The sequence below is a fragment of the Episyrphus balteatus genome, chromosome 2, assembly GCF_945859705.1.
Source record: "Episyrphus balteatus chromosome 2, idEpiBalt1.1, whole genome shotgun sequence".
NCBI classification, from domain to species: domain Eukaryota; kingdom Metazoa; phylum Arthropoda; class Insecta; order Diptera; family Syrphidae; genus Episyrphus; species Episyrphus balteatus.
The window spans coordinates 53,294,502-53,309,547 of record NC_079135.1 but is presented as its reverse complement, the minus strand read 5'-3'; the positions used below and the strand labels follow the sequence as shown (position 1 = coordinate 53,309,547).

Sequence of the window (15,046 nt, the reverse complement as noted above, 5' to 3'; positions counted from 1 at the left end):
AGCAGATATTACTAGCTTTTATTGTCATGAACACACAATGAACACACAAATATACAGTCAAATAATTAAGAAACAGCAAGGTTTTTTAAGCTACCACAACCATATTGACTGATTTTACTTTCTATTTTAAAACTTTTAAACCATATTATATTAGTAGTGTAAATAAGAGTAAATATTAAAAACATCATGAGGTTGTGCTAACGAAGAACAATGAAAGCTCAAGGTTATGAAGTAAAATAAACCAAGATAAGTAGTAGGTACTTTATGTAGGTCTAATTTTATGAAAAAAAAGAAAATACAAAATTAAGAAAAAAACAATCAGCTTAGATTTTAAGAGACAGTTTAAAAGTTTTATGGTTTGAAAAAAAAAAAAAATTAAATAAATTCATATCTATTTATATTTAATATATTAAAAAGATTCGTCTTACACCATTTATAACCCAAGAACGGCTGATCTGATTTGTATTATCTTTGATTTATTGAATTCGCTTTCCCTCCCAATAGCAGTATATCTAGGTATTAAATCAACAGAAAAAAAGCCACAAAAAAAAAAATCATTTACCCATATATTTTTTTTAGCTCTTGTATTTGATAATATCTCGTTTCGGCTTCGAAAATATTTCTTTGGCAAAGAAAAATTAAAATTCAAATCCGTTTAAACAATTGATTTGTAGAGATCATGTATAGAAAGGTATACAATTTGATGTCATTCATTAAAAAACAAAATTCAGAATCATTAAAGCAGTTTTGAAAGAAAACTAATTTTATAAAAGTTTTGAAAGAAAACTAATTTTATAAAAGTTAATATTTTTTTTATAGTTGGTATGACATTTTGTAGCAATTATTAATCTAAACTACATTAAATCTAAAAATTCAATGTCACTTTTTCGAAAACTTGATTTTTCATAAAAAAGTAATTTTTTTTTCAATTTTATTGGTGATTAATGTGAAAACTTAATAAATCGTTGAAATTGAGTTAGTCGTTTGAGAGAAATTCAGAGGAAAACGGGTTTGTACTCTTACTATTGACTTTAAAAAAAAGGTTTTTTACCGACTTCCAAAAAGGAGGAGTTATTCAATTCGTCTGTACTTTGGCCTGAGTGAACCAATTTTGATAATTTTGTATTGGAAAGCTGGTGCCTGCAGTGTGGTTTGATTTCAATTTCGTTCAGTTGTGGTTATAGAAACCAGATAAAAATGAATATTCATCAAAAGATAATACACATTGCACGTTTGAAAATTAATTCCAAAAAATCCTAGTCTAGGTAGTACATAGGTGGTCTGCGCTAAACCTGGGGAGTCTTTTTATCCCTTTTTTCCTAAAACTAGAGCTTAAATTAGCAAATTTTTGACATCTGCTGTATTTTTGACAATATTGCCGTTCAAAAAAATGCATACATTTTCTATGACCTGCAAAAGTACCATTTCCAAAGTCTTTTTTCTCACTAAAAAATAAAACTTTTAACCCAAAATATTTCGACGTCCTCACAAAATTTCCTCAGTCTGCCACTTATTTTCAAAGAGTATTTGCTAAAATTCTCGACTCGATTCTTTCTCTTTAAGTACAAGACTATTCTTAAAGAGTCCAATAACTTCTTAAACCATGGCCGATATATTTTGATATTAGTTTTATTCGATCGGGCTCTAAAACATACCTCGAAATCATGTATCATTTCATATTAATAAAAAAATTTCATTCCCTATACCCACTTTGATATGCAACAATTCGGGTGCAACACAGAAAAACTCTTGTATCTACCCTTCCGTAGGGAATATAAGATGGCCCAATATCTCAAAATAACTCTTATATTGATACTACCAACGATGTCAATTTCATGCTTTCACAAAGCACACAATTGAGCTCTTTTTTAATGCTTAGCCGCTTCACTATTTATAATATACAGGGTGTCCCACAGTGACCGCCCCAAACGAAAGCAATGGATTCCTGAGGTCATTTTTAGTCGAAAAACTTAAGAGGTAATTTTCTCTCCATTCCCTCAACTGGCTTTATCTTGGCCGAAATATTTTTTTTTTTTCATAAAAAAGACTACTGAAAGTAATTAAAAAACAATAAACAAACAGAGTGAGTTAAAAAAAAAAAATAATTTTGTATTAATTTTTTAACTTAAAAGAATTAAAACATTTTTTGAGCTTTATGTATTTGTTATTTTCTTAACCGCTCAGAAAAAGTTTTTAACTCATTTAAGTTAATTTTGTATTAGAAAATAATTTTTTTTTTAATTACTTTCAGTAGTCTTTTTATGAAAAAAAAAGTTATTTTTTTAAGGAAATAAACTGGGCTTTAATAATAAGTGAACAAAATTAATACTCATTTACGTTTTTTTTTTTTGAATAAAATGATATGAAAGTGAAAAAAAAAAACAACTTAAAAAACGAAGAAAATTGGGTTTGATGCAAAATTGCGGAGAAACGGTTGTCCGCAGAAAAAAAACTGTAAACTGTAACAAATTCTTGATTTACTGTAAAAAAAATCTTTCAAAACAGACGTATTTTGGCAAAGATAAAGCCAGTTAAGGGAATGTAGAGCAAAAATCATAAAATCGAAAACGGGACGAAAACGAGAAAATTACCTCTCAAGTTTTTCGACTTAAAATGACCTCAGGAATCCATGGTTTTCGTTTGGGGCGGTGATTGTGGGACACCCTGTATAATATTTCCACAAAATATAAACATTTAAATTTTTTCAAACCAAACTTTAAAACTGCCTTTAGCAAACAAAAATAGTGCCTCGATAAATAAAAATAATTATTGATTATTGCAAAATTGTCTTACAATGGTGATGCCAATGGAGATCCACCAAGTTTAACTGGTGGTGGTAATGGTAACGGTGATGGTGGAGGCTCCTTAACCAACTGCCCACTGCAATAAGGTAGCGGGAAACGCCAACCGTAAAGACTGCATTGTTAATTTGTATGGGGATGTGTTATGATTTCAAAAATTAAATACAAATAATGGTTTGGTGATGATGGAATATTTTTTTTTCTTTTTTTTTTTGTTGATTGTTTGGGTTTAAAAATGATTTATGGAATTAACTACAAAATGAACTAACAAAAATTAAAACATTATTATATAATATTGCACTAAAATTTGGTAAAAAAAAAATAATTGTAAAATAAAAACAAAACTAAATTAGATATAAATTGAATTTCGAATTGAGTAGAATGATCGTGGTCTGGCAAATACCCATCTGTAATCGGTTTGTCTAGATCTAAAAGGTGTGGAGTTTTGTTTTTGATTTTATTTTTGTGTGGGAAGAGGAAAAAAATTAATTTGAAATTCAGTGCAATATTACAAAGGATTTAATTGGGGTGGTGGAATATTAAACTACCAAAATGTGTCATAGCATTCTAATTAAAAAATTTACTCGATATAAGTTTTTGAAAACATACCTTCCTAGTTTCGTTTCTTCGTCAATTTCCGAAGGAGATCGTTTTGTTTTTCGACACATTGCTGCCATGACTCCCATTCGTACTGTCACACAACAAAGGAAATCAACTATGATAAGAAGAATTAAAACTCCACCAACTGCAATGCCAACAATTGAAGCAGAAGATAGGACTTGACGATCAGCAACTTGAACGACATCGACTCCTAGATTTTTAAAATTTGAGAAAAACAATGAAAAAATATATTAGTTCACACATTATAATGAATAAAAATATAATAGCTAGTTTAAATGAGTGCTTAGAGTAAAATAATTGAAGAACATTTTCCTTAAACATCAGTAAACGAAGAACTGAATCTATTTTCTTTTACTTTTGTTTTAGGATTTTTTTTTATATAAAAGAATAAGATCTTATTGTTAAGTCAATACGAACAATATGTAAAAAGGACTTTGTACAAGTTCAGTATTTAATTAACTTGAGATAGTTCGTAGAATATTTATTTAAGTTATAAAATGTTTGCTTATTAGTAACACCAACAAAAAAATAGTTGTTGTTGAGAGTTTCTTTTCGTAATGTAAAATTTTAAAACTGTATTGAAATACGTTCGAATCACGCCACAAACTGTCAAAATTTTGTTATCATAAGCGAATAGTCAACAATTTATTGTTGAAATAGCGTTTCTACTATTGACGAAGTAGGAAATGAATTGAAAAATATGTTTTAACATAATTTTTTTTTAGACCTCCATCATATCAGTCTGGTTTTGGCCTCTAAGAATGCAAGCACTCAAAATAACTATACATTGAAATACCATTTCTATCTAATTTGGATAAAAGGACATCCTGTTTTCAAACTTCTTAGATCATCAAAATTTCTTTGGCAAACAAATGGTACACTGATTTCTGATTAATCGTTGACACGTAGAAAGATTTTCGAAAAACATACTTTACAGAACTTTTCAATTTTTAATAATGAATTAATTAATTAATTTTTAGAATAAATTAATTGATTTTTAGAATTAATTTTTAAAAAATTTTAAGCTTCGAGTTTAATTTTTATCTGATACAAAAATGTAAGAGCAGGCATATTTGCATGTTACGGTATACTAAGTTCGATCAAAAATATTAAATATCAATCAAACTTTTGTTTAACTTTGTTAAAGATTCTTTTACTGTCTAGTATTTTGATCATTAAATCTTTATTTTTATTTTTCTTCCCTGTTTGAATGAAAAAAAGAAATAAGTTTTCAACAAGTTCCATAGATATTTGTTGTAGATATAAATTGTATATTATATAAGTGAAAATAACTTTTCCTGTGGCTTAAAGTTTGTTATTAGATAATTTTTTTGTCTGTAAACAAACATAATGTACAACGTACAAACATACTTCTCGTGGTGAGATTTGTTTTATTTATAACAAATTAATTGTTTTGTTACAACATTATCTCAAGTTAATTATTTTTATTTTAGTATAAAAGACTTATGAATAATTAAAAATAAATTGCGCAAGAGTACGTACAAAAGCATTATCTTAATTTTAAATTTTTGTGTGTGTATGATTATAAAAAATAAACAAAACAAAATAGATAGATAAACAAATTAACAAATAAATAATAAACAAATCAAACAAAACAAACAAATGAATGAAAAGAAATTACTTTTAATAAATAAAGCAACTTAAAATCCAGCACCATGCACACTCTTTTCAAATATTGTATATAATATATTTTACAAAAATACAAACAAAAATTTAAATTAAAAACCAAACAGAAAAACACAAATTGAAGCAAATTTCGTAAAAGCCAATGCAAAAAATTCCAGTAGGTAACATAAAATTTTCGTTTCTTATATTAATGAAATTTTGTTGAAAATATTTACAAAAAATTATTATTTAAATAAATAAGAAATGAAATATAATTATAACACATAAGTGAACCAGATATTTTATTTTTGTTAAAAATGTAATATTCTTAAAAGTTTCCTATTTTGTTTATTTTTAAAATGTTTATTTAGTTTTTAGATTTAACTGAGATTACAATAAATTTTGAGACTTTTCTATAAGAACTTAACATAACTGTTAAAACAATCAATTGTTAGTATTGGGAAACAAACATAAGTGTTAAACATAAAATATTTATATTTTTTTTGTAAACTATAAAGGTTGGAGGTGTACATCTATAATATAATGGGAAATTGATTAGTTTATTATTTTTTTGTATTTACCTTGTTGAAATAAACACTGCTGGTCGTTATATCTTTTATATATATTTTTTTTATTTTACATTTCTCACACAACATAATAAAAAACTTGCTATCAAAAAACGTTGCAACAGCATTCCCTCGGTGAAATATATAACGTATTAAAATATACTCTTCTGTTGGGATTATTTACTCTCAAGAGGAATAATTATAGGAGCTTTAACTTAACATTTATATATCATGCTTGAATGTTATATAAAACTTTAAACAAAACCAAATGTTTTTTTTTTCACTTAAATTGTTTTATTTATCAATAATAATTTGCTTTAACCTTTACTCTATAGACACCCCGTTTTATTTTTTGTTTAATTTTATTTAGTTTCTGAAGCTAATATTTTTTTAGTTTAGTTGTTAATTATGTACAAAACGAATCACTTAAACATACATATGTATATAAAAAGAAAAAGTAAACAAAATTTTATTATTTGCTCAACTTAATTGTGTTTTTTTTTTTTAATTTCTTTTTAGTAATCATAATATACGTATGTAACATTTTTGGTAAGTTAAAAACAAAACATAAAACAAATTGTTTGATAAAAAAAATTGGATATTTATTTATGTATAGTTAAGTCTTTTAAGTAATAATTTAAAATGTATAAAAAATAATAATATTTATTTTTAAATAAAAACACCTTTTTGTTAGGTTTCAAAAGCTCATCACTAATAGCCATAAATAAGAAGAATTTCGGTAACAATTAGAGATATTAATATTTGACAACCCATTTCAAAAATCAAATGTTTAGTTAAATAAAAAAAACTTAAAGTTTTCTCCCTTTACTTAAAAAAGCCATAAGTTATCCCTAGCAGAACCATTTAAACGAAAAATAACTATTTTACTGAAACTTAAACCAAAAATATTTCTGGGATAATCGCTTCCACTCTTAACTCATCAATAAACTTTTTTTTTTTTGTAAATAGCTTCCTTTTATTTTTGCAATCTCACAAATGTGTAACTAGAACTGAAAGGGCTTTTTGAATCCAGGATTCAATAGAAAATATTTCTCTTAGAAGCTTTTAGGGTTTTTCTAATTCAATGGAATATTTTCCAAGCTTTGACTCTAATCCATACTGGATCAAAAAATACATTTCAAATTAATGATCTAAAGCATAACACACGAAATTGTACTTTTTGGGATATATGACTATTATAATAAGAATGCTTAATGCTTGATTAATTGGAAAAATGTCAACTGAATTTCAAAAAATAAAACCATTCAATGGTAAAAAAAAGTTTTCATACCTACATTTTTCACTTAGAGGTTTGAACTTTGTTATTTAAAAATCATGTAATCGAAATAATCATGAAACTAGGTAATGTTTGTTTAATAAACAAAAAAATATTATTTAAAATCTTTATTGTCTTAAAGGAATACTATCTACTAGTTTTAGTGTTCGTACTTTTTTATTTCCACTAATTTATTATTTAAATTTTCTTCTAAATTGCTTATGAATTCTTGGTGGATAACAATTAATTTATTATTTAAAAATTGACTAATACATTCATTCTTATCAATTATATTTATAATAACTATACACATTGTGGAATTTTTTTTTGTTTTATCATTTTTTTTTTAATTCTCATTTCGAAAAAAAACACGCGCGCCCGTTTATGAAAAAAAAATAAATAAAATTCAGCTAAAAATAGGTTTTTTTTTATAATAAATTCAACATTGGTCAATATACACATTTTTATAAATTAATAATTGCATTTTTTTATATAACAGCTGCTGGTACACTTATACATTAGGTAGTATAGTTGAAGATTTTTTTTATCAGATTCAAAAATTTGGTTTTCTTACATGTACAGAGATAATGGATTATAAATTCGAATATCATGCTACGATTTTTCTGTTTGGTTTTATTTTTTTGAAATATTTTTTTATTTTATAAAAAACAGTTTATTTTTTTTTTATAAATTTACATATAAAATTTGGCAGTTTTCATTTTTATTTAAATCTACTTTTGTGTATAATTAATGAATTTTTTTTGTTTATTTTACAATAATTGAGACTGCAAATTGGTTTTGATTATTGATTTTTGTTTTCTTCAATTATGTAAGTATATTGTATGCATGTATAATGTTTTATGTTCAAGCCTTAAAAATCTGGTGGATTTTATTTTACTTTGTTGGTTTTAGTAGCACCACAGTCTCGCCTATAATGCTTTAAAAATTAAATTAAAACTCTTTAAATCTTGCAGCGTCATTCGTAGTATTTAAAGATAAAACCTATGAATTTGTGGACTTGCAAAAGATCCTTGTAATTAACTTGGTCAAAGAACCAGAGATGGTTGGAAGTAGTGATGGAATTCAAAATAGGTTTTTTCTTTTGGTTGTTGGTTGTTTTGAAATATCCCTTCAGGGTGTGTAATGTGTTTTTAACTTTTTTGTTGAGAGAGTTTCGTTTAAATGAAAAGAAAAAGTTAAAAGTTTGCGGACTTTTGAAGTGAAAATTTCATTTTAGGTAAAATGATTTTTTTTTTTTTTTGGTTTTGTTTTGTTATTTTGTGTGCGAATTCTAATGGTGGAATATAAACGATGTTTGCTTTGGTTTAATTAATTTTGTTTTCTTCCATCCTTCTAGTTGAATTAAACCAACAATTTATTAGGTACAAAAATAGTCGAAATATGTTGGCAAGTCTTTGAAAGTAAATATATGTATATAAAAGATGACTTTAAACATGTTAAGCACTTTATTTATGTGGTCAGAGGAAGGAGTATACCTAAGTAAAATTACAATCTTGAGGGATTCGCATTTTCATCTCACACTTCATAATCCAGTTGAGTAAAGGATAAGTGATTCTAATAATTTTTTTGGAAATGGGGAATAAATAAAATATGTGTGCTTCATTGATTTTTTTGGGATTAGATTTTTTGTAAATTTTTTGATTTATTTTGAAAATAGCTATAGGTTTTTAGAAATTTTGAAAAATTCGATTGAAAATCCGTGGTTTTTGATAATAGAGTCAACTAAGCTCAATTCGAGTCAAGTCATTTCGGGACAATTCATTTTAGCCACTCTGACTAAACTCTCAGCTCGACATGTGCACTTGTGGGGGGATTTGAAATCAGAGGATCAAAAACTTTGATAAGAAAATAAAAAAGTGTGGAAAGGCGTTTGATTTTCAGAAGTTTAGTTTGATTTGTAGAAGGGTAATTTGGTTAAAAATAAATTAACTCAGTTTACAAAAGCGAATTCAATCTGCGAAAGGATAATTTAATTTGCAAATAAACCTTTTCTGAAAATGTCTCGAAGTCATATATTATATAAAGCTACTAGCTATTCTGTAATTTTGAAGTGTTTTTTATTGCAGCACCTAGTCTGACGGACACTTTTTGAAGAATACGCCACTAACCAAAAACACAAAATAAAAAAATGTTTACAGAGTACTGCTTCTCATATAGCAAAGTCTAAAAACCAATTTTGCAAGGATGAAGGTTTGTCACTAAAAGATAATATTGTTGCCACATTGAAAGAAAAGCTGCCATCCGCTAGTTTCCTACCTTCACTGCAAGAACAAACATATATACTCAATACGCACTTATCATTAGATTGTTAAAAAAATTAAAACTTTCATTTGCAGAACATTTGAAAAAATTCAAAAAAAAAGCTCATCAGTTCATGTAAAACCAATTTCAATATTTTTTTTTATTGTATTTTTGCTTGATTTCTTTGTTATACTTAGTTTAAATTTTATCGGTAAATGTGGTTAACAAATTTTATTTTACACAATGACCTTATGTATTCTCTGTATACTATGTTTAAAAGAATGTTTTTTTTTGTTGACTTTAGTTTTTTTTTTGTAATATTTTGTACAAAATGAAAATTAATAATTTTTTTTTGATGGAAATGATTAGAACTATAAATTCGTGGCATTAACCATCATTTACGGTAAGCAAAGTTGTTATCGTTTTTGTTCGCTGTTCGATATAACTTTCATCAAAACACTTTCCTGCACTGCAATAAAAATGCAAACACTTTAACCTTGTTGACGATGAACTAGATGGTGTCAAAGATGGCGATGACATTACTTCCGTTTCACTGCCAGTTCCATTTATGCTGACTATTGTTGATGGTGTTGATATGATTATCGTCATTCCAGCAAGTAGTAATAACAAGCAACATCTTGACCATGAGGTCGGACTAATTGTTGATGAAGCTGCAGTGTATGGATTATCTACGAATAAGTGGGTAAGAGGAGGAAGTTTTTTCGATTTCGAGATCTTTTGTTTTCAGTTCAAACAAAACAAACGTTTTTTATTTTGTAATTTCAAACACAATAAATATGGCAAACACGATGTAGCATTTTTGATGTGTTGTTAGAGATTATTTTCTGAGTGAAAAATGTGTGTTTGTATATGTTATTGATCTTGATTGATTGACAGAATGAAAGAGATCCAATGGAAATATATTGAGATGTGCTTGTTAAATTAAAAAAAAAGAACTAAACTGGAGTAATTTTTCTTTCATAAAATTTTTCATAGCAGTCAAGAGTAATGGAAGAACAATTTATGAACGAAGAGAGCAATCAATCATTGTCGAATGTAAATAATATATAATCCAATTAATATTGTAAATTAAAATTTTATTTTTATATGGCTCTATAGAATGTGTTTTGAACTTTAGGACACGAGGTGTTTTAAATATTATATTGTGAAAAAGTGGTTAGGTATTATCTAAACACAAATAATTACCAGCATACAATACAGGGTTAAAACAAAGAACGAACACATTTAGAATAAAGAAAAAAAAAAAAACTACTTTAGTTGCACGTATATAACATTTTTGTCTTTTTTTATACAATCTCATCTACAATTAAAAAAAGTGTGCGTAGGTGAGTGATGGGGAGCTTCGAGCTCAAAATCATCAAATAAAAATGATATTTAAAATCTAATTCCGACCACAAATCCCTTCTAATAAAATTATGTATACCTACTCTACTAATAGATACCTTTTTCTATTTTAAATAATAGATAAAATAAGAGATCCGGGTTGCTCACCCTAAAAACACAAGAATGTTCCATTTCAAGGACTCCAACCAAGCACAGATTTTTGAAATTAATAAGGAATTTTTTTAAAAGTGTGTGATAGTGGACTAATAAATAATCCGACTTTGATGTGTTTTTCTTATTAATTACATTTAAAAATGTCAAAAAAAATGTGAATGTTAAATTTATAGGTAGGTATTCTAACTTGATTTCAAACATAAAGACAAGAATACAATTCTGGCTTTTAAAAATGTATATCTTTGTATTGCAGGCGTTGCCGTATTGTTTAAATGTTGTTTTTTATGTTTGAAATCAATTTGTGAGAGAATTGCTCCTACCTATTAAAACATTGCAAAATTAACCCCACTCCTGATTTTTGTATCGTCAGTAAGACTATCAGAAGAATAAATGCAAATATAAAAAAAAACTTTTATTCGTAGGAATAAGCCTTAACTGGGGTTTATCTGGCTATTGAAAAATTTAAACTTTGAATTAAAAAACACGATAAATAGATACATACCGAAAAATGGTATGCCATCTCAAACAAAATTTCGAAAAAGTCATGCACTTGTATTAAAATTTTTTTCAAAAATGTATTATTTTGTGTATTTTTTTTATTACGGATCTGGTGTCAATTCGAGTATCATTGCTTTCCGTCCGTGTCTTATTTTGCTGGCAATCGTACAACATAACAGCTCTTGGAAAAGATTTTAACATCATTTTTACTTTTACAGCATATCTATTGAAATATTAGAAGTTGATATTCCAAAAAATACCGACTGGAACAAACAATCAATGAAGTAAACTTAATTGAGTGAATGTTTTTGCATTCTCAAGGACAATGTATCAACTTTCCTTCACGGATAATGACAACACAAGACAAGAATTTAGGAAAAATATCTAACTTATTTGTAAGGAGTGGTTCTTTTTATCGGTTTAATGTGTTTACATAAATGTAGTCATAGAAACCTATAAGTAAACTTCATATTTTCATATGATATGCTATATTATTGTTTTTAGAAAACAAAATATTGACCTTACTTTATTGTTTGAACATGTATTAAAAAAAAAAATTATATGAACCCAAGTGATGTTAAAACACTAAAAAAAAATACATTTAAACTATGTCAATACAAAATCAATTTAGTTAAATAAATTGAACATTCTACTTGCCTCAGTTTCAAAAAGTAACTCACACACAAAACACTTACTATATAAAAATTAATTACGAAAAAACACACAACACAAAAACAACTCGAATTCTGTGGATGCAATTAAGAACAAAATATCACTGCTACGAACCCGTTATAATTATATTAACTAAAAAAATAAATCATGATTAAAATTATTTACTTTTTTTATTCTTAAAAAAAAATCGAACAGATTAAAAAATCCACTACAAAATAAAATAAATTCAATTAAAAAGACTATGAAAAGAATTACTTCAATACACACACAAAAATATTAAAATATATTTTTTATTTTTATTTAAATTTAGGATTTAAAGGATTTGAAGTGTTTGTTTTTTATTGGTGTGGTTGGTTTTTGGTTTGTGTAGAAAAAAATGAAACATTTAAATATAATCAACTTAATTAACAATACAAATTATAATAATTGCTAAATGAAAAAAAAAAAAAAATAATAATAATAATTGTGTAAATAGGCAGGTACACCTAAAGACAATGAAAATTTAAAAAAACTAACCTTCAGTAAGAAAAAAAAGTGTTTTGCATTTTTTGAAGTAGGTATATATATATATTTTTTCGCAAATTATTTTTATATATATTAATTTTTGTAAAATCATATACAATAACTCTTTTTTTTAAATATATTAAAGTACTTGTCTTTATTTTATAATTTTTTAACTAATATTTACGTTACAACTAGTTTTACATTTAAATCGATGTTGTTTCTTTTTTTTATATTTTAAAAAATATATTAGGTTTATATATTATTAAGATAAATTTTGTGACTAATGTTGCGCCTATTCGTTGTTTTTGTTCGTCTTTATAATTTATGTTATTTTTTAAAATATATCTATGTCTATTATTTTTTATATGTAGACGATATTTTAGCAAAATATACATATTTTATCTCGTTTCTCATGTTTTTTTTTTATATATAATTTCGTTGCGTAAACAAACTTATTCCTGAACTAAGAAAGACATTTTGGGGAGGACATGGATTTTGGCATCTGTTCACATACATTAATATGTAATTTAAAAGTGCTAGGGACGAAAACACATTAAGTCATTCGAATATTTTACAAATTTCTGAGTTTTTGAAATTTATGAAAAAATTGAATTCTGTTTCAAAACAGTTAAGATGGAAAAGCCCTTCAATTCAACCCAAATAATTATATGTATATGGACAGCTCATCAAGGACAGCCCGTAATCAATTTATTTTTTTTGAGAAGGGCCACTCTTTGGTCGATTATGTTTGTATTTGTTTTTCTAAGTTGTTTCTCTTTATGAAATGTTCCCCATATTAAATTGTCCTTTGATGGGTTGTCTCATATGACTTTTTGACGATATTATTATCTCGTTCTCTATAAATCATTATTATTGATTTATATGGTCATCCGTGTGGTTAGCCACAAAAATCATAGTCAAAACCAACTAAACATACGAAAAGGAATGTCTGTAAAATAATATTGGTACAAATTTGCATAGCAAGAAGTAATCATCTGTTAATGTTCATCCCATGCCATCCTCAAACTATTACTTTAATACCGTTTTCGATTATTTAGCTACAAACGAAGGGGCAATAAAACCGTTATACGTTTTTGAATGAAAATAAGCGTTTTTTTTTTTTTTTTGATTTAAATAAGGAAACACAACAACACAAGCGAGATAAATGTTTGTTCTACACATATACACAAAAACATAAAAATATATTCAATAAAAAATAATTACTTTAAATTTTATAAAAAAGTATTTTTTATTTTTTTAGCATTAAAAAAATGCAAAAAAGTTATTTAAATAACAGCTATGTAATAAATTTATTAAATTAAATTAAAAATGTCGAAACAATAACGCTATGAAACTGGTATAAGTAAAGAAAAACCGTATGTATTGTGAATGATGTGTTTCTTTGTACGAGAATGTATGTATGTGTGAAAGTATGATTTTTTTTAAAATTTTTTAAATTGATATTTCGCTTAAAAAGGACAAAACTTTTAAAGCAAACAATACAATTAAATAAATATTATAGATTTTAAAATTGTTTACTAAATTTTAATTCGAAATAAATTGAAGTTTTTTTTTAAGAAAAAAAAATTGATTTTTTTTTTTCAATTTAATATAAAAAATATTGCATTCATTTTTAATTTATTTATATTTAAAGAGAAAAATGAAAAATAAAGGAAAGAAAATTAAAAGGAAAATTTGCAGTAGATCCTTTTATTTTATTGCATTGAAAAAAAAAAAAAATATTATTACTTAAACAAAATTAATGATTAATGATGAAATAGCGCAACATAACAACTGCTAGTTAATAATATTAACATCGAGAGTAAACATGTTTTTGTGGAGGTAGTGGTAAATATTGTTGGCGTTGTTGTTGCTAATAGACTGTGACTGAAGTGTCTATTGCCAGACGAGGAGGCATAGCCAGCCGAATACAATAATGTTCCGAGATTATTATTAGATGAATCGAACTCACCTCGGGTGGTTTTCATGATGATACTGGCCGGTGATGAAAAACCAATGGCATTATGCGCTCTAAGTTCAATTCGGTAATATGTATTGCCACTTAGACTTGACATTTCGAAACTTGTTGATTCAATGACATCTGTAGAGCGGCATTCTTTTGCGAGTTCTTCCCATGTTCCGGATACTTTAACACCCTGAATAAAGATAAAAATTAATGTGAAAAAAAAAACTGGAAACTAAAATGAAGTTTTTAACTACTCAATAAATTAAAATGTTATTTTTTGTTTGTAGTGAACATATATTTCGATGCCTTGGAAATATTTTGTGTTTAAGATTTAGAGTTGAATTTAATAAAAAATAAAAAAAAAGTTATAAATTTCGCTGCTCAGCTCTTTCGTTTATACGAGGCCAATTTGTTTGCATTCTTAAATGTGCTTAACGGATTAATCGATGAATTCATTCTTTTCTTTAACTCGTGTAGTGGAAATATGGTGCTCCCGCTTTTACGAAAAATTACTTATTTCTTGGCTATTGGCGAACATCTAGTAAACGGTTTAATCAATATTATTCAAAATCTGTTGAAAGATATTTTTTATCATTTTAAAGGGAATCGTGCTTTCGAACTAAAAATTTGAATTTAAAGATTAAAAGAGTGTTAATTTTATAAACAACCACTCAGGTAGAAAAGAAATATTTTCATGATCTTGACAATCCGCTAGAAATTTGAGATTATGAGTTCG

The 15,046-nt window shown here is 26.1% G+C and overlaps 1 protein-coding gene across 12 annotated transcripts in view; it reads right to left on the bottom strand.

Moving 5' to 3' along the window:
• LOC129911985 (fasciclin-2) overlaps positions 1-15,046 on the bottom strand; it is a 127,231-nt gene that overhangs the window by 1,032 nt on the left and 111,153 nt on the right. For 7 of the 12 annotated variants that reach the window (XM_055990051.1, XM_055990050.1, XM_055990053.1 and 4 more), the window contains 3 exons: positions 14,317-14,500; positions 3,411-3,612; positions 2,794-2,916 (listed from right to left, as the gene is read on the bottom strand). In XM_055990051.1, coding sequence (XP_055846026.1) covers positions 2,794-2,916; positions 3,411-3,612; positions 14,317-14,500 — 509 coding nt within the window. Of the gene's footprint in view, positions 1-2,793; positions 2,917-3,410; positions 3,613-8,556; positions 9,842-14,316; positions 14,501-15,046 lie in introns of those variants that run through there. The other 5 variants (XM_055990057.1, XM_055990059.1, XM_055990060.1 and 2 more) reach the window with 3 other exon arrangements.